The sequence below is a fragment of the Sebastes fasciatus genome, chromosome 7, assembly GCF_043250625.1.
Source record: "Sebastes fasciatus isolate fSebFas1 chromosome 7, fSebFas1.pri, whole genome shotgun sequence".
NCBI lineage: Eukaryota > Metazoa > Chordata > Actinopteri > Perciformes > Sebastidae > Sebastes > Sebastes fasciatus.
In genome coordinates, this window is record NC_133801.1 from 10339687 (window position 1) to 10364645 (window position 24959).

At 40.7% G+C, this 24959-nt stretch overlaps 1 protein-coding gene across 1 annotated transcript in view; it reads left to right on the plus strand.

The window, feature by feature from the left end:
* Positions 1–24500, plus strand: part of b3gat1a (beta-1,3-glucuronyltransferase 1 (glucuronosyltransferase P) a) — a 167314-nt gene extending 142814 nt beyond the window's left edge. Inside the window, exons 5-11 of the mRNA XM_074641494.1 lie at positions 4959–5131; positions 9067–9209; positions 12789–12860; positions 12967–13478; positions 19118–19414; positions 21962–22068; positions 23128–24500. Coding sequence (XP_074497595.1) covers positions 9098–9209; positions 12789–12860; positions 12967–13478; positions 19118–19414; positions 21962–22048 — 1080 coding nt within the window. The 5' untranslated portion in view covers positions 4959–5131; positions 9067–9097 and the 3' untranslated portion in view covers positions 22049–22068; positions 23128–24500. The remainder of the gene's footprint in view (positions 1–4958; positions 5132–9066; positions 9210–12788; positions 12861–12966; positions 13479–19117; positions 19415–21961; positions 22069–23127) is intronic.
* The last annotated feature ends 459 nt before the right edge of the window (positions 24501–24959 follow it).

Genomic DNA, 24959 nt, shown 5'->3' on the forward strand with positions numbered 1-24959 from the left:
GTAACAAAGCCAAACGCCTGTACGTTTATTAAACTTTGCGATAATGTTATGGTGATTCAAAACCAGGACTATATGAGAAGCGTAACATCAGAGAAAGCCCAGACCGATCACCTGCTCCTGGCTTACTGTACCTCAAAAGCAATTACGCCTGTTTGAATCAATGCCCACAGATTCAAAATTCACTTTTAATGACACCTCTAGGCGAAGCTTTTTGGGGGGCTGTGACAGTGACATCAATAATGATCTATTGCAGCGACATCATGTCTCCCAAGGTTCTCCAGATATCCCTGAAAACTGTTCTGGGCTTTACCAGGCTGGTCGCAGACCAATGAATTCATAAACTAAAGCGAACGATTGGACATACCAGGACACACACAATCTCCAGAGAGGCTCTCCTCCCAGCCGACTGGAGAGTACATCAAAATAATGCCACAAAGCAAGCAAGAAAAGATGATGTTATTATTGGGTCCTCTGGAAATAGGAGATGGTCGGGGCCAAGGGAGCTCAGAAGTCAGAGGCAGACTCGATAACAAACTTGGAAACTTGCCCCCGCTTCTTCTTTGACTTCACGAATGAGAGAGAGAGAGAGAAGAGGGAGGATGTGTGAGCCTGCCAGCGCTGACCTGATGGCTCTGACATAGTTACTTGTCAATGATGTGAGGGAGTGAGTAATAAATTATCAGTTTACTGTCCAGTGCCTATTTAAGTATTTTGTAGCCCAAACCACAGTAATGCATTGCAACATATTTTAACCTTTTTTGTTAAATAATAATACAAATATATGTTTTCGCATTATTGTATTAAATGTTAATTTAATTTCACATATAATCTTGTTTCTCTGGAGACTGATATTAAACTGAATACTGCATATAGGACTAAACTTGGAGAGGCAATATCTTAAATTTTTCCAATTATAAGAATTTACTAAATGTTTTGACAGCATGACAAAGTTCTGTCTTTACCTTGGAAATCTTAACTCAATGTCTAGAGTTGCCACGATTATTCGATTTATCGATTAGTCGATCGTCAACAAAGTAATCGCCAACTATTTTCATACATTTTTCATGCAAAAATGGCAGAAAATGCTGTTTTCAGCCTCTCAAATATGGAGAGAAAACAAGACATTTTGTTTTATAGACCAAACTATTGATCGATTAATCTAGAAAATAATCTGCAGATTAATTAATATAATCGTTTAATTGCAGCCCTATCAATGTCCACTTACTAGCTTACCCATGCTTTCAATCACATATTGTGGTCTTCTTCGCGGGGCCTAGGTAACTTGTAATAACTGTTATAACAGTAAAGGTCAGTATCACCTGAAGTTCCATACTTGACAACAGAGCTATTTCCATGACAACAGAGAAAATTCCATTCACCGAGGAAGACCATGAGATATGGTTGTAAGCCTCCTAAAAAAGCTAGTAAGTGGATCTTGAATTAAAAATGTTTTGTTAAAGCCTTCGTAATAATAAAAAGAAAATATGGCACTTGCTACAAAATCCATCTTTACTGTCTTACTGCCCCTCTCTTGAAGCCTGTTTTGTTCCAATTGCTGCCTGCTGAATCATCAGAAGGTTTATTTATATTATATATAAAAAACTAAAAGATACTTTCCAAAACAAATGATAGATTCAAAGGATTAATGAGGCACTCTGTGTCCTTGTGTAATAGCTTGGAGGTGCTACATATGCAGTACAATGTGTTTTCATTATCTAAAAGCTGATTCTATTTGGGTCAAAAAGGAGGATTTTAGATGTTAAAATCACTGAAGGAGCTGTTTTTTAGTTTCAGATTACATCCTTTCCATAAATTGATTCAGTTAGAGGAAGGCTATAAATTAAGATTATTTAGAGACCTGAGGAAATAAAACCATTTAAGCCTTTTACGGTAACAATATGGGAATTGCTTTATGACCATAAAGTCATAATAATAAAGTTAATGATCATAAAAAGGGACAGTCTGCTGTGGGTTGTCCAAAACAAGTGAAAACATTAGACTTTACTGTCTAATTACTCTGAGATCTCCCATCCTTTTTATCTCACACAATATTTCTGTGACACACTTGAGGAACATATTGTTTCAACCCTCCCGTCTCACCTTTTGGGGGTAATAGTGTTAGTTCAACAATCAGTACAAAAATGTTCACACGTGGCATTGTTTCTGTGATTCTTTATTAATCAGCGGCAGGTGTTCCCTTCACAGCTGGTTAACTCGCACTGATGTGAGAGGCTGTCAAGCTTCATTGTCTGCCATTGGCTGCAGTCTGTGGTGGGATTTGCATTCTTGCCACATCACACAGTTCAGGTGCCACAGACAGAAACAGGCCACCTGGGTGCTCGTATGGTACAGAGACCTCGCCATCAGTGCCTCTTGCCTATTGTTACTGTTTTACCGCCTGTTGGGCAGAGACGGAGGAAAGTTCTACATTAGTATGAAACAGATTAGACTAAAATTGATTAGAACATAGAAACAGTGAGAAATGTAAGCTTCAGTATTGGTATGTGTGTACATCTATAATCCACCTCAACTGACAACAAGCTGCAGTCGGTTCTAACTAACATAAACTTTATTGTATTTGTCATAAACATACAGGTACATGCATAAAATTTGACTTCTGCATTTAACCCATCCTTAGGAGCAGTGGGCGCCCAAGGAGTAATTTGGGTCTTGCTCAAGGACACATGTAGACAGTGGGAACTGTGGATCGAGCGGTTAAAGGATGACCGCTCTACAGCCAGTCTACAGCCAGTCTACAGCCATGCTAGCGTGCTCTGTGAGGCTGTACCATGGATGTATAAAGAGAACTGGATACAGTGTCGGAGGCGGGGTTGCTCAGTGGCGCATGAAGCCAAAATAGCTTGACTACCTAGTGATAGATTACCCGGATCTTCGGGCGATCTTCCGCATCCAATGGGCCCATAGAGGAGGCGCAGTAGCGTTTCCTTTAACCCTGCCTCCCAGCCACTTTGGCTCATTCTGGCTCATTCACATGGACGGCAGCACGAAAATAACTCTGGATTCAGCTATTAGTGCATTTTATAATTTTTAGGACCTAATGATTTAAATAAGGGCTATTCAATACTGGGAAGTTGATTTACCTAAAAAAAATGATCTGCTGACTTACAGACGTCTCTTTCCCAATGTAAGTCTATGGGAAAAAGGCTTGTTGGGCCCAATAGCATCACATGACTGGTTTGACCAGACGAAAATTGTCTTCAAAGCCCCCCAGCAGTGCTTGAGCTAAATAATGTTAGCATGCTTACGTGCTGATGTTTAGCAGGTATAGTGGTTACCACGTTCATCATCTCATTTCCACGTGTTAGCATGCTAGAATTTGCTAATTAGCACAAACAACAGCTGAGGCTGATGGGAATGTTGTAGATTTGGCAGGTGTCTGGTTATGAACCAAAGTATTGGACCAATTAAGATTGTATTAATTTCAAGTTAAATCTTCCTTTAAAAAAATAAGTAAATCTTCCATGTCCCAAGCCAACTCAAATGTGTAAACAAGTCTGTGCCAAAGAAGAAATCAAGCCTTTTAATGAATGCATTCATCATATCATAAAATATATTCTGTACATAACAGCCGTATGAGTTCCAGCTCCCTTCAGCTGGCAGCACTTGCCACGTTGGTTTGTTTTTCCAAACATTTTCTTTCAAAAATGTTTAGCACTGAGACTGCAGCGGCCTGTTGGAGGGTCTGAGATTTTGGCAGGTTGTTGTACTCTACTGTGTTTCCTGCTGTTTAGTGCCATCACAATGCATAGAAGAGAGGAGTGTTGTACAGGAATCAGAACGACAACACTGTCATTGCGACTTTGCATACATGACAGTACCTGGCAGCAACTGTAAAGCCTTTCTATTGCTGCTGTTTAGTTATTTTTTTTGTCACTACAGTGCTTGCTTGTCGCTGTCATAAAAAGCAAATACTGCAGAAGCTGCACTAACCCATGGAGACCGTTTCTAGTATTCATCTTTTATTCCTTTTTCAACACATCTGACGTCAACCCTCAGATGCATGATCCCTCAGTTTGAGAAATTGGACAATGTGGGCAATCCCAAAAATAGATTGTTTTGAAATTTTGTGCACATCAAGCACAAACACCCCCTACTGCATTACTGGGTCACAGGCAATTTGCCTTTTTAAACAACAGTTTGCCTCAGTGAAATGACTCCTGCTGCTCATTCCCCAAAACCTACATATTTGCACTTTATATGATTCTCTATTTCAAGGCAAAGCCCCTAAAACATACAGTCTTCAGCCATCCAGTTTTGGAGCTGATGCAGCATGCAGACATCACTGGCTGAGTGAAGCATAAGCCTCCAAAGAAGCAGCGTTCCATCAGATGTATTTGAATAAGACATGATGCCAGTTTATTTTTGTAACATCCCCCACCCCAGACTGTTGGCAAGCAATGGAGTTGTGACTAACCCTCTTCCATTTTCCACATTAGGCATAAAAACAAGAAAGATACTGACTGTGTGTCTGTTCAGTTCCGATTGGAGTCAATGAGGTAAAATTATCAATATATACAGTATTTACCGTTTCACTCATGAGCAAAAACGTAGCATTGTAAGGCACAGCAGTGGTGTACCACTGGGGGAGGGATTCCTGCAGTGAATCTGAATGATGTGCATCCAAATTAGAGTTCATTACTTGATACTGACACACTTTTTCTCAGCTGCATTTTCAGCCCAAGCTCTTTGATGTTAAATAATGAATAGATGTCACACAGCCACGCTGCTCACAAAGGGTGTCTAGAGCCAAGAATCTCTGCAAGGCGTATAACTCTTAGAGCTTGTCCAAATGGCTATGTTTAAACCTGTCTGACTGTCCTTGGATGTCTCATGCTGTTGGGGGGGGCAGCACATGAAGGTACACACTGTGAAAACACAAAGAGAGAAGCAATCTGTCACCACTGAGTCACATTCGCTGAAATGTTCTTCTTTCACAGGTCTGGACTCAGTGTTGCCCGTCTGCGTGAGAAGACACGGCAGAGGAAGAGGAAGAGGAAATGGTCGCTGAAGTGTCATGGAGGACGTCACCACTACGTAGCTCGTCCAGTATGCGGTGTGGCCTTCCCAGCTGCGCATCACCAGTGGTGCCATGATCCAGTTATAACTGTGGGTGAGCATCCAAAGCCTTTTTTCATTCATATGGATGTGTTCAGCAGGCAATGTTGTTAAAGGGGAATGCCCTCACTGATTTTACACTTCAAGGTCAGTTTACTGCTCACAAGGAGTACTACTGAACTTGCGACTACAGTTTTGTAATGTTTTCTGTGGCTCAAGAGGAGCTTTACCAAATGTAAGAAAATACATCATATCGGCACATACGGGTACTTCGCAAAAAGTCAAGGCTGTGCCCCCTTTTGGGGGATAGAAGACCGAAGATCCCATAGATGTCAAAACAATTTGACGTGTGTTTGGATCGTAATTTTAATTTTTTTTATCCATTCATCTCTTGTTAAACAAACATTTGTTTTATACACATGTTTAATAATTATTTTGCGATCTTGCCTGAACCTGAGCGTTTGCGATGCCTTAATAAATTAATGTTGATCGCCACCGTGTCCCTTCAGTCTCCGCCCGTCCAACAAAGTGAGCGGATATTACTTTTCTAGACTTCTATAAATATTTGATTGAATCACGTTAGGCTAAGTGTTGTCTGTAAATAACCAGCCTGTTAATAGCACACTGTTTGATCTATAGGCTGAGATTTAGTTGGAACCGACAGTCTGATGCTGCTATAATGTTAATGTATGACTGTATTACCGCAGCAGCCTCACACTCAAGCTAACGTTAGCTAGCCATGCCTGTCACTGTCACCGGCATCTTTTAGCGATTTACCACAGACAGTGAACATTAACGTATCGTATGTGCCTCAGATCTCAGTGTGATAGTGCCTTGGTTAACCCGCTACACAACAGCTTTTCGGCATTTTCCTGTTTAATATGACAGCGAGTTTTTTTCCTTCAAAAGGGAGCGCAACCTCGGCCTTAACGTGATGCTGGTCAGGTCTATAGCTTGGAGCCAGAAAGATCCTCAATAATATATTTTTTAACACATGGGTTTGGAGACATGTTTTAACTTCCTCTGTTTACACTGTCACCATCTATGAGGGACACAGGATCTTTTTCCCTCAAAAGGGGGCGTTTGATGAGAGCCTACTCTGGATGACGTATTGCCAGTCTGATGTATAAATCTGATGGTGTCATAGTGATGTCATCAGGGCTATTGCGGCTTTGGTTTAGAGACAAATTTCAAAAAGCCTACGTTACAAACTGGATGCGTGGAGTTTGAAAGATGCCTCATGGGAAATGTAGGAAAGGTAGTAAAGCCAGTCTGTATTTGCAGAATGACCCTCTATTTGATAAAAAAGGAGTTTATTAGATGGAAAATGGGGTAATTCAAGGTTTTTAAAAGAAAGCTATCTTTTTATCATTTTTCAGCAACCATTATAAAGCTAACAGAGACGGATACTTCCCAATACCAAGGTCATATTCACAAGTTTAAGGAATCCATTTCACATACATATAAGCAATAGCAATGATGTGTGATGGGTAGATGTTCAGCATTATAATGGTTTGTGCTCCCTGAGTGCCATCTAGATTGCATTGTGAATTACTGAAGTGGGGTTTTTTTTACCTTTTGAAATTACTGTATTCGCTTCTGATAGAGTAGACATGTTTTACATATGTATAGGCTGTAAAATGATTGTTTGTATTTCCAGCATTTGTAAGCAGGTGTAAAATAACTATTTCAGGTTATGATGAAAAGGTCTAAAAGTCATTTACAAGGTGACACCTTTTTCTTCAAAAAAATACGTCTGTTCCCCATGTCGCCCTTCAAAAACATGGCTCAAGGCGATGCATTTGAAATTCCCATATCATTTATTCAAGGACTGTGGGTAATGTCATTTTCTGTACATCCTGTACCTTTATGTAACTATGCAAAGCCCCGCACAATAACATTTTCCACACAGGACTTCACTGTAAATCACCTCTCCGCTGAGGTAGAAAAAGTACAGCTTTACAACTCCGCAGAACCAATTTCTGTTTCAGCATAAAGCGTACGGTGCGTCAGAACTATACACACTCCTCACCTGATGGCTTGGGCATTAATGGTGTATTTATTTACAGAGCTCAATAAACATAATTGGCATGTACAATTATGTTAAGCCTCAATATACTGCCACCTTCCCCAGCAGTGGGAACAGGATCACTGTGGGAAATGTGATGACTTGCTTCCTCATGTGTAAAGCTGTAATGAATATGCCAAACACCTGTGCTCACATTATGTCTGTTTTTCTCCTTTGTGTAATTGAGCAGATCAGTTAATAACTGCATTTTTCCAGTTAGGGCTCGGCGTAATGCCAGAAGCCTATTATGGAGGAGGAGAGACAGTTCCTGGGAGAGACGGGGAGGTCTGTCATCCTTATATTCAATGCAAATGAGCTGCGAGGCAACGAAGTACAGCACAGGGAGTGGACACAGTAATAAGAACGTCTAAAATATAATGATGCAATCCAGACATTAGCAAACTACAACATCTGTGAAACATGATGTAACATTTTTTCGTTCAGACTGCATCAGAGGTAGTGATTCTTATTTTCAAAGTTTGGGTGAAATTACTGTATATAGCGAATGTTCATGTAATTGTGTGCTTTTTTAAATTTAATATCTCAAAATCACACCATGTAGAATCAACGTCTATAAGCTTCAACCCGATATCACACCAAAGCGTGTGATAGACCTGCCTGTCCACCAGAGGATAGCGTTTCAGTGTCACATTTTGCCTCGCCGAGGTGTGAATATTACACGCGTCTATGAAGGTGCAGTACCAGCAGGGGGCAACAAAACTACTTAGTTAGGTTTAGGTTTATTCTACGTCATTATATTGCAGTCAATACAGACTACATGGTGTGAAAATGATATGCCTAAAGCCAGAGCAGTGTTCCTATTACACACTTTTGCCTTGTGCATTATCGTGTCATTCACACGCCTTTTCGTGCGACCAGGTAATGTATTTACTGTATTACTGTATTTACGGTACATCTATAAATAAACCTTTAACAACATTAGAACACACAAAACTCAGATTTAGTTAGTCCATGTATTGAAAGACCTGCTAGATTATTGTCTCTCCTGGTCTGGAGGAGGCAACATTCAGGCCACAGCACAGAGGTATAACCATGCAAGTTGATTTAAACTGTGCTGATGTCAAATGAGGTTATTGAAGTAGGAAAATGCATTTAATGTATTTAATAAGTTTGTTAGACCTTCAAAAAAACAATTTAACCTTTTTAATGAAAGTGTACATCAGCTACTTACAGAGACTTACTGACATTTTTTAATCACATTCTGACAATTCATGAATAACTGACATTTTAAAGGTTCATTTTTAGATGCTATTGCAATTAATTTCCAGTGAACATCTTTCATGCTTAAATTCGATTTTTCAAAGGGATATAAAGTTGAACCAAACGATCTGGACTCAGAGGGAAGGGCACATTTCCCAAACAGTCAACAGTCTGGTGACATTGTTTCCTGCCATTTGGCCGGTGAATAGTTTCAGCACTGGGCATGAAGTCACTGCCTCGTCCTCAGTGATGGCACCGATGAGCTCATCGGGTTTGCAGAGGGCACAAGCTCCTGCTCCATGGCTTCTTACAGTGGCTTTGACTCTCCTTTTGGTGGCTGTGTCACACACTTGTGGTTTTGATTTTATTGTATTTGAACTTCTCACAGTTTTCTGCATAGATTAGCACCTGCTCCATCATCTAACTCTTAATGTGTTCGGTGAGGCTGTAATAGCGCTGTCTGCTGCAGAGTAATATTTTATTTCAACAGCTCCAAGTACACTATTACACATTTTCTGTCAATGACACTTTTCGTATGAATATAGGTGTCCTCCAGTGCCTCCCCATTTCCTAGTGATTGAGATCTGGTGCAAACAACAAACATTTCATCGACTTTTTTGAACTTTCTCAAAGTGATTTGACCTGAAATCCTGTGTGTTACAGAATGCAGAATGATAATACATCCATCTTTTTTACTCCAGGTAATGCCGAGCCAAATAACCAATCCTGGAGATGCCGAAGAGAAGAGATATTCTTGCCATCGTGTTGATCGTGTTACCCTGGACTCTGCTCATCACTGTTTGGCACCAAAGCGCTATAGCTCCACTCCTCGCCATCCGCAAGGGTACGCAGTGCACCGCACTCCACTGGCAATATCAAACAAGAAGTGGGTCCTCGAACCTAACACTGCACTTCAGGTTTAGACAACAGGCCGTTCATTTAAAGGCACTCCCTCACCGTGACCACCAGCTTCATCAGGGCTCAATAACACTTGTCCTGTCATTATAAACCTCATCAGTGTGGATTGTTCGGTGCATGATGAAGAAGTTACAATCACATTATACGCTCTCATACATACAGTATATTCAGTCTGTCAGTTGAATAGAGTTAAGTGTTCAGCTGTGTCTAATCTGCAGTCACTTTTCTTATGTTGACAATAACTTTCCCACTACAGTATTTTGTCCTTTCACAGCATTCGCAGCCTATCAACTCACATACTTTGGCCCATCAATCCATATTTTCCTCTTGGTGTGGCGCTCAACTAGACAAAGCATGCAGTGTTCAGCAGCATGTCCATCATTCTTTTCACTAACAAAGACCATGCCAATAACGATTTGGGTTTAGAATGGTTTATTATATATAGACGATGGAGGGGAGCCATGATAATGTTGGAAGGATCAAGTCAAGTCGAGTCAATTTTATTTTGTACAGCCCAAAATCACAAATCACAAATTTGCCTCAGGGGACACCCTCTGTCCTTTACAGTGCGACCTTCTCATCGGATAAGGAAAAACTAAAACTAAAAACCTTTTAACAGGGGAAAAAAGGAAAAATGGAAGAAACCTCAGGAAGAGATGTAAGGGATGAGGGGATGAAGTAATGAGGGTCAAGGGATGAGGGGATGAAGGGTAAGGGTTGTTGGTAGAGGGATGGAGTGGTAAGGGGAAGAGGGATGAAGGAACGAGGGGAGAAATCATGGTTGTGGACAGACGGATGGAGGAAAGCGACGTTGGACAGGTCTTATCAAGAGGCAGGAGGGAGGGAACCGGGGGAGTTAAGCCATCTCTTGCAAGCTCTGATGTTTTCATGTGTTTGAGGCATGGTCTTTGTTCCTGAAACTAGTTATAAAACTTCATTTTATCCATTTAGGCTTAAACTTTCCCCCAATTTCACTCATTCAAATTCAGTGGAAATTAATTTCAGAGTTTTTTTAATCAGCAATTTCAAAAAATATAAATGTCTGCTCAATTAACTTCACGGAGTATCTCGCATCCACGTGTATTATCACGTTTGCACACCAGTGTGAGTCATTAAGACACCTACTCACGAGCCTCCCAATCATCCCCCAGAGACGACAAACCAACAGTGTAAAATGTCAAGCATGCTACAGAGTAAACAAATCCAAATTAGAGACACAGCAAATCAATGGAGCTCTTTGCCCTCTTCTTATAATGTCATGAATGTGCATACAGGGGTTAACAAACAAAACAATTGAATGCCCTGAGGCAGTCTGGAGTCAACAGAAGCTTGAAATTATACGAATTAATTTGCTTTTGCAGTTTATCTACACACCTAAAATAGTTGAAAATGCCAAAAAGGTTGTACTAATGAATATTTTTTCCTCACCAAATTCGTACATATTTTTTGAAAAAGGTGTCGACAATTACAACACAATACTTTTTGTTTTTGTTTTGTTTGCCAGTGCTATCTGACCCAGCTCTGCCCACAGGCCGCTTTTTGTGTGCTCTTAAAAGAGAAGCTAGAGGTTTTTTGGCAGCGCGCTGGCTGGCAGCCTTTGTTGAACATCTGGCCATCAGCAGATTGTGTTAATCTATGTGCTGCAGAAAAAATCCTCCTTATGTTGGAGGTGCGACTGGAGCTCGGGCACAACAGTTGCCATTAGCTGTGGCACAATGAAAAGAAATTAACAACCTTTGTGATTCTATAATCTTATTCTATCCATCATGACCAAACTATTGGAGCCAAAGTATCACAGCCTTTACCTCTGGAGTCAGTGTGTCAGTGCACTGATTCAACACCGTTTACAGGCAAGTCTTGAGTGGTCACATTTTTCTCACTTATATTCAAAATAATATTTACGTTAAGCAGTGTGTTAGTGACACAACATCCACTGCTGTAGTGCTGCAGCTGTTGGGAGCTTTGATTATTAATTCTATGTAGTGACTGTTAGATGCCCAACATGGACACCAAAAATAGTTCACCAATCTCAGCTGAAATACTTAAACATTAGCAATTTTCTACTGTTCATTTGTGTTTGTTGTTACCTGAATTTTCAGACTCCAGATAACCAGTATGCATAAAAGTGCAATAGCCACTAAAGCATTGAGTAGAGCAGAATAATCACATAATCACATCCTTTTCTAAAGAGTCATTTATGAGCCAACATATCTTGGTAGTGAAGTCTTAACCTGTTTTTGATTGTTCAGTCCATGCTAACAACCACCACAGTTAATCATAGCAATTGTAGTTATGTTTAGGGATTTCTGGGGCTATCTATATTAATGATAAATTTAAATGTGAACAGTAGGACTGATTTCAGCTAAATTTCTCCATGTTTATTGCAGGAACATAGTGGTTGTAAGTTAGGGAAATGGAGGGGCAGTCAGAGGCTGAGGGAGTCTGAACCATAAACTGTATATATAGATGAACGACGCGTCTCCACATCATCCCACAGTACAAAAGTGAAGCCAAAATATCCCGGATACGGGAGCTACCATCTTGAGATCCTGATGTCATTAGGAGCCGGAATCTGATCTGAAATCTGCAAAAACTTGTGTAAGACTCGCTGCCTGACGACCTATCCTAACCTTAACTATTTGAGATCAATGCCTAACCTTAACCATCTTGCGAGAGTTTCCCCAACTCGCAGGTTACCTTCTAGACACGACCGTGATCAAAGGGCTGGAGCCGCGGTATCATGGTCCCACCCAAACGAGCCGAGCACGGCCGCAACTTATTAGCGTGAGCCACCTAGCTGCTACGTTAGCACCACGGTAGCTGTTTGCCTAGAAAGACACAACAACTGACCATGATATCTCTAAATCTACATTTATGATCAATTTGACACGTTCCATTACACAGACTTGTGACGGTTATTGAAAGTTAAAGTTACATTTCCTTTCTCGTACAATTCACGAGACTCCGGCTGTGACTACTTCACTCAGAGCAGCTGTCAATCACAGCTGTCAATCATGACGCCTCACCCCCTTTTTATAGTGTCAAATAATAATAATAATAATTAAAACCAAATCAGCAAAATTAACACTTGAACATACATCAGCGTGATAAGAACTACCTAAAATGATGGAAACCATCTTTGAAGTTTACTTTGACGTTTACTTTGACTTTTTAGTTTGGCCCATGTCCCATCGGCTAACATCAAGGGGGCGGGATTTATGACCTATACTGCAGACAGCCACCAGGGGGCGATCAAGATGTTTTGGCTTCACTTTTGGGGAGCTGCCATGTCGTCCATCTTTATATACAGTCTAAGCTCTGAACATAAAAAGAGGGCATGTCTTCTGGATCCACATACCCACATTTTTCTTTCATTTGAAAGAAAAGCCCAAAGGCAATGCCGGGGGAATAGCAAGGCTCATCTCTCCCCTTCCCTTTCCTTGCCCTGTCTCTCTGTCCATCAGCTGTGTTATCCTCTCACGGTGCCTGCTTTCACTTTTTGCAGCTTGTCACCATCTAGTAAAAGAGATCTTTATCATTCCAGAGAGGCTTGCAGTCCGCCACCACCGGCTCTCAGGTACACTTTACCCCCCATTGGGTTTAAGTCACCTGAGGCAAATATACAAAGGGCAGCCCAAGGTTGCGCTAATGCCTTACATGTCTTCTTATCCCCAAATCTGCAGATGATGGTGTCGAGGGCAAGAGGGAGGCTGGTGGCCAGGCACAAGACTCCAAGGAATACTGTGCCTCAGATAAGGACATTGTGGAGGTGGTGAGGACAGAGTATGTGTATACGCGGCCTCCACCCTGGTCCGATGTGCTGCCTACCATCCATATCATCACCCCCACATATAGTCGACCGGTGCAGAAGGCAGAGCTGACACGGCTGGGAAACACCTTCCTCCATGTTCCCAACCTGCACTGGATCCTGGTGGAGGACTCTCAAAGGAGAACGCCTCTTGTCACGCGACTCCTCCGAGAAATGGGACTTAACTACACCCACCTCAATGTAGAGACGCCCAGGAACTATAAGCTGCGGGGTGACACTCGGGACCCCAGAATCCCCAGGGGGACAATGCAGAGGAACCTCGCACTGCGGTGGCTGAGGGAGACCTTCAACGCCAACAGCAGCCAAGCTGGAATCGTCTACTTTGCAGACGACGACAACACATACAGCCTGGAGCTGTTCGAGGAGGTCAGAGCTGATATACACTCATGTTCATTTCACGCATTTCTTTTTTACAAACTCACATAAAATGCCTATAAAAAGGCCATCCTAAAATGTTTCTGAATACAGTGCAGTGATGAGTGGATGTTTGCAATGTTACATCAACAACAAACCACTACCATGTACAAATAGCTAAATTACCTTTTTCTTGGTTGTGTTCTTATTAGGGCTGTCAGTCGAATCAAATATTTAATCGCGATTAATTGCATGATTGTCCATAGTTAATCGTGATTAATCGCAACTTAATCAGAAATTTTTTTATCTGTTCAAAGTGTACCTTAAAGGGAGATTTGTCAAGTATTTAAAACTCTTATCAACATGAGAGTGGAGAAATATGTTTGCAACCCTCACAGGTACTGTATTTAGCATAAAAAATATGCTCAAATCATAACATGGCAACCTGAAGCCCAACAGGCAACAACAGCTGTCAGTGTGTCAGTGTGCTGACTTGACTATGACTTGCCCCAAACGGCATGTGATTATCATAAAGTGGGCATGTCTGTAAAGGAGAGACTCGTTGGTACCCATAGAATCCATTTTCATTCACATATCTTGAGGTCAGAGGTCAAAGAACCCTTATGAAAATGGCCATGACAGTTTTTCCTCACCAAAATTTAGCGCAAGTTTGGAGCATTATTTAACCTCCTTCGTAACAAGCTAGTATGACATGGTTGGTACCAATGGATTCCTTAGATTCTAGTTTCATATGGTGCTAGTATCTTCACTCTAGCTTTAAAACTGTGGTGTTAAAATGTATTTGCGTTAACACGTTATCACGTTAACTTTGATAGCCCTAGTTCTTATATATCAAAGTGTAACTACAATTACAAATGGAAATCCTCACCATAACCCAATCTCCTCTAACCTTAACTTAACTTCTAAAGTATGTCCAACTTTAAACCTGATCATCTAAACTTTAGATTCTAAAGCCTATACCTAAGCATAACCATTTCCTGTTTGAAAACTCTCAAGCTCCATCCACCTTTCAAATGCTGCACCGCTGATATCCACTTGAGTTTCAGAAAAACAAACCTTGTGCAGAACACAGGGTGGGTAATTCATGGGCTCTGGGAGATTGAACCATTCCCAGCAAAAACACAGAGGCTAGCCGGTTATTCTGTTTAGAAAGCTTGAAAGCTCAGCAGCCATTCGGCTAACAAAGGAGTGACTGGAATTTATCAGGAAAAAGCCAAAAATCAGTGAACCCTCAGCAAAATGTTCAGGTATGTACATGGTAATTTTGTGCAAAGATCCAGTAAAATACAACTGACTGCACTTTGAAATGGGCTCTAGGAAAGGTTGGGGCGGATTAAATATTATATTGTGTGTTTGAATTTTTAGTGCAAGGCATAAATATTTAGGTAACACTTCATTTTACAGGTCCGCAAATTTCATGGTAATTACGTGATAATTAGCAAGTAACCTATTTGAAATTTCTTTGGAATTACTGACAAGTTACCCTAATATTTACCTCAAAATGTATTGAAAATTACTTTATTATAAATATAAATATAATAAAGTATCTATATCTATATCTATATATATATATATATATATATAAATATATAAATACAAATTATCACATAATTACCATGAAAGTTGCGGACCTGTAAAATGAAGTGTTACCTATATTCTCTACTGTACATGTATTCCATGTGGAGTCGTTTTGGGAAAAAAATACATGCACAATTGTAAATGCTTACTTTTTAAATTGCAAGCTTTCTTGTGGATCCATCCCTATAACTTTAGCTCAATAAGTGAAACATACAATATATCATATGGCACTTCCCAGCCATATACTGTAGGCATCTGTGGTGTGTTATATAAGGGGGAGGTGGGGGGGGGTGAACTATGAATTCTCAGTAACTTGAAGCATTTTTTTTTAGCTCTTAACAAGCATAGTCAGTGATCTGGAGCTATTGGAGAGAAGTTTGGGCATGTAATCAGTACATCAGGCCGTCCATCTCAACATCAGTTGAATTACCTGAGCGGACACGGTCTAGGTCCTCTGAGTATTAGACTTGAAGCCTCAAGTCTTGTTAGTAGTGCAGACGGGGGCCGTAGTAAATGGAGCGCCGGGTATTGACGGGGCCTGTCATTACCTTTCTCTGGGAATCAGCCGAAGTGCTTCGTCTCCCTCAGAGGCCTTCCATCACCTCCAACGGGCCTATTTATGGGCCAGAGTAACGGCCCTGAGGGGCAAAGAGAGCGAGGCAGAGAGGGAGAGACAGAAAAAGAAAACAAATGCGAGAAAAAGACAAGGTGACAGCCAGATAGGCAGAAAGCAGAGTTGACTGCAACTACAGAATAGTTTGCTGACACTATAGTTAAAATTCATAAGTTTGCTGACGACCATAGTAAATTGAGTCTCAACAGCTTGAAAACAGATAGGCGTTTAATTCTCCAGTGTGGACACAAGGTTGAAAGATTGATGTGCACTGCTCCATGTGTTAGAGATAGACTCATCATTTTCTCCTGGTTAATCTAAAGTGAGCTAATTCTTTCATTTTGAGCAATTACACGACTCTTTTTACTCTAATTGTAAGAAAAATTACAATTACTCCGTGAAGAGGACCCGCTCCCTATGTAGATATAAACGGCTCATTCTAAGTTAATGAAAACACAGCGATTCTTAGTTTCAGGTGATTATACACTAATGAAAACATAGTTATGAATATTATATTCCATTTCTGCTAATAGATCCCCCGAAATGTTACACACTGTTCCTTTAATTGATATAAAAACATTTTTTAAGTGATATAACACCCTGCTCTACTTTATCTGTTCAAAACCACTTTATTTAGATAGACAATTGGCTCCATCCATCGGCTTTATTCCACATATGAGGTGTAAAAAACAATTTGAATAATGAAATGGAAATTTAATCAGAATCATAAAACCTAAATAACTATAGCACTTTTCTATTATTTGGACAAAGACTTAAATCCAAAGACTCCTCAAATGGCAGCAATGGACGACTATTCTGTTGTGTTTCTTCCTCTCTGCACCCTTAAGGACTGATTAATACCTGGATGTCTGCCTTCTTTTCTTTTCTCTGTGAGAATTTGGGATTTCTTTTCTTTGTACTGCTTCTCTGAAACACGGCCACTTTGTCTCTGAAGGCCTCTCTCTTTAAGTGGAGCAAGAAATAGAGTCTTAAATGCACACACAGGCATTCAAATACAAACTCTAGCAACCGTGAACAAAAAAACTCAGTACAAACACATAATATTCTCCAGAATGGGGCTAGGAAGGAACTTTGTTGCGTTTTCATTTTGTTTTTGGGTGCCAGCAGAAGAAGAGGGATGTGTGCTGTTTTACTCTGGTTGATATTCCCACCAGAGGCAGCAGGCGGAACGTTCGTTTCCACATGTTCAGATGGGGAAAGTGACGAGCCTCTTGACATCGCCCGCAGAGAGCCTGATTTATGCTTCCTTTTGATTTAAGTTGCATGCAGGCAGGTGTATGTTTGGGTAAAATGGGTTGGTGGCTGGATTTAGTTGTGTACTTAGTGGAGCTCCTCAGCATCTTAAGCAGTTTTTTGTGAACCTGCAGGTGTAGAAATAGGAAGTAGTATGAGCATTGCTGGCAAAGCACACATGGGACTAGGGGAGTAAGAATATATCAAAAAAATATCGCGATAATATGTTTTGTGATACTGTATCGATTCTCCAAAACACTGCATCAATTTTTAAATAATAGTTTACATGCAGAGATTAACTAAGTCAATACTTTATTTCATTTGCAAAGAGATGCATCCTCTCAGTGTTTGTTTCCTCTTAAAGTAGTGCTATGATGTTGGATGTTACAGGGACTGTGATAAATGAAAATACAGATCCCACTGTTCTGATTGCATAAAAAGTAAACTTGTTTTACTCAGATTTTATGCATAAGTTGGTGTGTTCTTTATACTATGACAGTTTTCCTAAAATTAGATTAAAGAAATAGCAATATATCACCTTGCTTACCCTTGTATCATGATATATATCGTATGGCCAGAAATCTTACCAATACACAGCCCTACATGGACATATATCAGACAGAAACATGATCCTGTGTATTGAATTATAGCAGCACATTCAAATGGACACATGCATATAAGCACTCGATCTCCACCATTAACACCCAGAGCTCATTAACACCAAACATCCGGCCAAATCTTATCTGGGTGCCTGGCACTGTTGTTTTTGTTTTTTTCCCTAAAGCTCAAATCCACAGATTCCCATAAGCCCCCAGTCCACTTCATGCTGTTCACACTCTGCAGCTCTCTGATCCCCTGAACTGACCAATCAGCAGCCCATCAACGATCACACACACTAATCTAACACAGCAGCTCACATGCAAACATGTATTTAAAATACAAGCTTGCATGTAGATATAGAGATTTTCTATATACATGCTCTTGTATGCATGCAAGCACTAATGATTCAGCTTTATTTGCTAAGTACATAAATACAGGAATTTATCTCCGGTTTTATGCATCTCCATAAACGTACTTACACAGAAAAAATAACCGCCAGGGACAAGGACAACAAAGGTGGACAAATAAAGACACGGAATAGCAAGAACTGTTATGTACACAAGTGGTGATAAAACAGGTGTATATATAAATATTATATAAATATATATTAAGAGCTCCAATGACCAACAATAAAATGAGAAATAAAATAAAACGTCTATATACAAGTCAAGTGTTCTGTAAGTTGTAAACAATACAAATAGTGCAAAGAAATAAATACTGAATGGATATACAGTACATGGGCTGGATGATTATGTACAGTATGCACATGTGAAGATGTCTATATACTGTATGTACAGTGAGTAGGATTTATATTGACAGAGACAGACTGTAAATTATAATCTATAATAGCAGCAGCAGATATTTTGGTGTTAGAGGGTCATGGACAGTGTATGACTGATTTAAGTGTTCATCAGAGTATTTTATACTATATAGACACACACATACTAGATGGATATTGTACTTGCACCTTTATATTTAAATGGACCTTCGCCCATTGAGGCTCCAGCATAATTATTTCTGCTGCATTGAGTTTGATTAAATGACTCTGCGGTTCCCTCATTGTAAAAACTTACCTTTTATGACTGCAGCCGCTCCGGCTAGAATGGCGAAAACTAACTGAGAGGCAGATAAAGAAAAAGGGCGGCAAGATCGTTTGATGCTTGAAGATTAAAGGACAAAAAGAAAAAGAGGGTGGCGGTACTGTACATTAAAGAATCTCCTCAGCCAACCAGCGACTAGAGCCACTTGCTCTAATGGCTTGGCTCCTTCAAACCCTCTTGGCACTGTACTCCTTTTAAAGATGGTTGTGTCTAATTATGTCATTGTAGGGCAGCTGTTGAACAATGAGCGTGATCTGCCTTCATCTAACATTGTGTCAGCTGCACATGGCACAATGGCTCGGTCAATATTCACCGTCTTTCAGAATGAATAATAGCAGCCGCTCTAAAAACCCTCCGTCCACACTCTGCTGTAACGCTGTCAGCTGATGCTCAAATACTGTGTCTCACTGTCATGTACGCTTTTTCAGATGACTTATTCGCTCTCTTCCCTCCTCCATTTCTCTTCTTGACTCTCCTCTCGCTAGATGAGATCCACTCGGAAAGTGTCAGTGTGGCCGGTGGCCTTTGTGGGCGGCTTGCGGTACGAGTCCCCCAAGGTCAACGCAGCTGGAAAGGTCTACGGCTGGAAGACGGTGTTCGACCCCCATCGGCCCTTCGCCATCGACATGGCTGGCTTTGCCATCAACCTGAGGCTCATCCTCTTCAAGCCGCAGGCGTATTTTAAGCTTCGCGGGGTGAAGGGGGGCTACCAGGAGAGTAGTTTGCTTCGGGAACTTGTCACACTCAACGACCTGGAGCCTAAAGCAGCCAATTGCACTAAGGTAATCTCTTTTTTCCATGTTTACTGATGTTAAGCACTTTGACTTGAGCAGTTTGCTAAACTGTTTGTGAAGATGTTAAAAAGAGTTTGAACGAATCAAACCTGCTGTAGACAGTGGTGGAAGAAGTATTCAGATCCTCTACTTAAATTAAAGTACGAATTAGGGCTGTCAGTCAATTCAAATATTTAATCACGATTAATCACATATTTTTTTATCCGTTCAAAATGTACCTTAAAGGGAGATTTGTCAAGTATCTAATACACTTATCAACATGGGAGTGGACAAATATGCTTGCTTTATGCACATGTATGTATATATTTATTATTAGAAAATCAATTAACAACACAAAATAATGACAAATATTGTCCAGAAACCCTCACAGGTACTGCATTTAGCTTAAAAAATATGCTCAAATCATAACTTGACAAACTGCAGCCCAACAGGCAACAACAGCTGTCAGTATGTCAGTGTGCTGACTTGACTATGACTTGCCCCTAACTGCATGTGATTATCATAAAGTGGTCATGTCCGTTAAGGAGAGACTCGTGGGCCGGTACTCACCGGTACGCAGTACTTCTTCATCTTACTCCTTGGCAGACCGTGACTTTTTCTTGTGCAACACCAGCACTTCTGACAAGCTGCCGGTACTCTTCTCTGCCCTCTCCATATCAGGTTCTCTGGGAGATTCATAATGGCGATTCAAAACGGAGTAGCGCCAGTGTATTTGCACCGCGCCTCATAAGCCGTATGAACATAAAAACTATGTGGAGAGCATCTGGATGAGCCAACGCTCATACAGGGGGAGGGAGGTGAGAACGAGAGTGCTGTAATTCATCAATACAATGTTCACGTCCTTTTTGTAAAACAATTACTGAACTGTTCATCATAACTTTTCTTTGTGAACAAATATAACTAATGAAACATTATTTAAAAGTTTGACTGGGACATTGCTCCTAAAACCTGAATGATTCCCTACTATAGGCTAAAAGTAACACAGGAAAGCACCTTAACTATTAACACTATGGGTAAATATACAAACACACCACCTTAACCCTGTAATGTTCCAGTTGGAATATTATTGGAGTATTAAAGGCCTACTAGTTATAGTTGCATAATAATAGCAATAAAACCACAGCTGATTATGACTGACACAGTATAACATGCTTAAAGAAATAATGAATAAATAGGAATAAGTCACAAGAAATTGCACACACGCCAACATGTGAATAAGAGAGTACTGGTACTTTTTTTCTCACTTCAAGCTCTGTATACAAGGCAAGAAATCCATGTATTTCTTTCCAAAAAATCCATGAAAACACAATGATGTTCTGATGGTCAGAAAGTGAATTAATGTAAAGTTGTTGCTGAAAAGTTGGATATCATTGATTATATTTCTCACACTGACTACAATCACTCTTGCACCACGAACACACACATTTCAGTAACAGGCTTGAGGGTAGCCTCCATGTCCACTCCAACATCCCTGCTTCCGACCCTTGGTCTGCATGGGTCACATCACTAAGCCTCTCTCTGGGCAAAGTGGAGTCAGCCAGAGGGCTTTAGCTAGCCAGCATCCACAAGGCAATCACCCCTACACACACACAAAGAGAGAGAGAAGGGAGAGGAAGGGAGGGAGAGATACTTTCAGCCAGCTTTTTCTTCTGCTCTCCCCCTGCCATTCAGAGGGGTAAATGAAAAGAGGGGATTCAGGGAACGGCTGAGAGAGCGGAATTGGGAGTTGGGAAGGAAAGGGGAGGCAGGGCCGTCACACTGATTACAGATGAGCACAGGGACGGACAGAAGGGCGGGAGGGAAGGAGGAAGAAAGAAATGGAGAACCGTGCACGGGCATCTCTCTTCCTTATAATCTACCACTTCCGATGCAAGCGTGACTATTAACCTCCCCCTACACCTGAGCAAAGTGGGAGTGGGCTCCTGGCACATCTCAAACACACCCTATGAATAATTCATGGCCGCTGCCACGGCGAGATGAAAGGATGGAGGGTTCCAGCACAGAGAAGAGCGGGGAAAATGAGCTTGACACTTTTTTTTCTCCTCCCCTGTTCCCCTTGCCATCCTTTTCCTGGATGTTTGTCCAGTCTCTGGGGCCAAATGAATCCAATCTGAAGGCTCGATGGCACAATAGCATCCCCAGAAGAACGGTGCAAAGAACTGTAAAGGCAAAAGCTCATATATATATATATTTATATATATACTGTGTCGAAACGTCTTCAGTTGGCTGTCATCTGCAGGTAGCCATTATCCTATGGGCGGGAGAGGACTTTACACAGGCCAAGCTGAGAGGGCTGTTTCATATCTGGTCCCTCTTCACTCCCTCCTAATGCAGGGTTCACGCTCAAGTAGCTCTTTGCACACACACAGGCCCTGTGGTGGTGTATGCACTGTCACAGCTACAACCAGAATTGACTGTTTTGAAGAACATGTGGCAGAGTGGGAGCGTAGAGGGAGAGCAGCAGACCCAATGAGGACATTAAGGGAACAGCATGTTACTAATGTTGCTGTTGTTTGTGTTTGGTTTTCTCACCAGATACTCGTTTGGCACACGAGAACGGAGAAACCTGTCCTTGTAAACGAGGGGAAAAAAGGATTCACAGACCCCAATGTGGAGATTTGAACGTTTCTCCTCAAACCACGGTAAATAATAATGTGTTATACATAGGGCTGCCAATCGATTCAAATATTTAATTGTGATTAATCGCATGATGGTCCATAGTTGATTTTTCACATAGCAAATTAATTGCACATTTTTTTATCTGTTCAAAATGTACCTTAAAGGGAGATTTCTCAAGTATTTAATATTCTTATCAACATGGGAGTGGGCAAGTATGCTTGCTTTATGCAAATATATGTATATATTTATTATTGGAAATCAATTAACAACACAAGACAATGACAAATATTGTCCAGAAACCCTCACAGGTACTGCATTTAGCATAAAAAATATGCTCAAATCATAACATGGCAAACTGAAGCCCAACAGGCAACAACAGCTGTCAGTGTGTCAGTGTGCTGACTTGACTATGACTTGCCCCAAACTGCATGTGATTATCATAAAGTGAGCATGTCTGTAAAGGGGAGACTATAACCCATTTTCATTCACATATCTTGAGGTCAGAGGTCAAGGGATCCCTTTGAAAATCGCCAAAATTTAGCGTAAGTTTGGAGCGTTATTTAGCCTTCTTCCTGACAAGGTAAAATTACACGATTTGTACCAATGGATTCCTTATGTTTTCTAGTTTCATATGATGTCAGCTTCACACTAGCTTTAAAACTGAGCCTGCTACAACCTAAAAACCATATGCTGCCTTAATGTGTTAAAGAAATAAGTGGCGTTAAAACGAATTTGCGTTATCGCGTTATTATCGTGTTAACTTTAACAGCCTTAGTTATACATTTTTGAAATACATTCTATTGCAGACCTGAACCCTCTTTTCTCCATCAATATTTCCTCCAGAAGGGGAAACGTAATGATCATTTTCACGGGTCTCACCTTCTTAGACTACAAAAAGAGCAGGTGTTTTTCATATTTCATATTAAATTGTACATTAATTTCATTAATGTGCTTTCTGTTAGGGCACAATTACCGCAGCTGTTGTCTAGCATTAAAATGTCACCTATGAAATAAACAGGTTAAATTAACTTAATTAAAGCTTAGCGCTCTTTCTCAGCATATCTTAATCCTTTCTATTGCAGGTGGTCGGCCTTGGACCTGCAGAGGAAGGAAACGGCTGAGTCTCTTGATAAGTGCAACCAGCGCTCATGTCTTAATCATCAGAATAAAAAGGAAATGGGGGCCTTTGAAGGGGGATTTAATCCTCTTGACTGAATCTGACATTTTTAAAATATGGAGTAAAACAGTACAAATGTACCATATTAAAGCACAGATTAGTAAGAGGCAGCAGTTATTTGTCAGGTCTTCGACTGAAGAGCAGAGGAGACGACATAAAGGACGCCTCACAGGGTCGGCGTGGATAGACGTGACCTGCACCTTCACGGTACAACGGCCCGCTGAGGACAACCTAACAAAAGAGACAGCACAATATGACAGCCAGCGGAGTCAAACCAAACGAGCAGGTTAAAGAATATCCTTCACCTCAAAAAAACTAAAGGAAATAAAACACATTGTCTGGATCTGCACATGGTTCAAGAGGGATTTAAGGACACGGCCTACATCATCAGCCCGGATAAAAACACGACTCCAAGGACAATTATGTCTTGTGTGGATTTTCCTTTGAGCAAACACAAACATAGCAAGTGAAGGAATGTTCTTTTGATAAAATGTTTGCTTTAATTTTATTTAATCGGTCCGGGTGTTTCACAAGCACTTGACTTGCTAGTTCAATACTACTGACTCTTACCTGCATTTACTCCTGGGTTATCATTGCTCATTTTACGGTGTCATTATAAATCATGCATTGAAACCACCCCCGTACACTTGGAAGAGAGACTGCTGTTTGAGATGAACCCCTTGTTGTGCTTGGGAGCTGAAACGTACATCAAAAATCCTGACACGTCTTAGCACTTAAAAAATACACAAATGATGTTCCTTTGTGTCCTTTTGTGTAAATAATGATTCAACATGAGAACAATCAGAGGATTGATGACAAATTTTGACAAAAGCATTGTAATTATTGTATTTATATGTAAAAAAAACAAAACAAAGTCTCTTCTCTTTCCCCCCCCTTGGTGAATCCCTCACGACGACACACAACAAGGCACAGGTTCACTGTAAGTTCAACACATGGAAAGAGTAATAGCACATTTTCATTTGGTAATAGAAACTCCAGTTTGTGACACATTCATAATGCATAGACAAGACCTTCAAATCAGCTACACGGTAGACTCACGAATGCTGACCTAATTGCCATGTAAGCTTTCATATAAAGTGTCATTTCTGACATTGCGGGGGAAAAATGTGTCATTTTAGAGAGCTAATATTTCCCTTTGTCTATGCACGCTCTTATGTCCACGAGCCACCAGTTAACGAGGGTCCGCTGTGTGCAGGATGAAAAGGCATCAAAGCCTGAGAATTTGATTTTTACTAGGCTTGTCAGTCCCTCTCCTCTCTAGAAAATACACTTTACTGTGATGTGAAGGAGACAGAATCCCCCTAAAATATAAATTTAGATCCTCAGGCTGCATCTGCTGACTTTTAATACAGCTCACCTTCGAACAGCTGGTGCAAGTTACGAAGGATAGATTAAAATAATTTATGCATGGCCCCGAATATTGTGTTTTTTTATAAAAACTTTGGCTTCCACGTATGAAATGAGACAGACTAAAGAAAAGCACAACAATCTTATTTTTTGCTCATGATTTGGACGTTGACGCGCCACCTTCAGTATTGTGGATTTGATGTCTCATGGTTTATTTTAGTATTAGTATCCATCTGTTCTGTTGTACATTAACTGGATCACAGGAGGGAGTCGCCGCACCTCTAACGACAGCAGCTATGACGCTGAACACTGTAACAAAGTTATTCTACACCTTGCATAATAGAATCTCTCCCCTACTTGATAAATCAT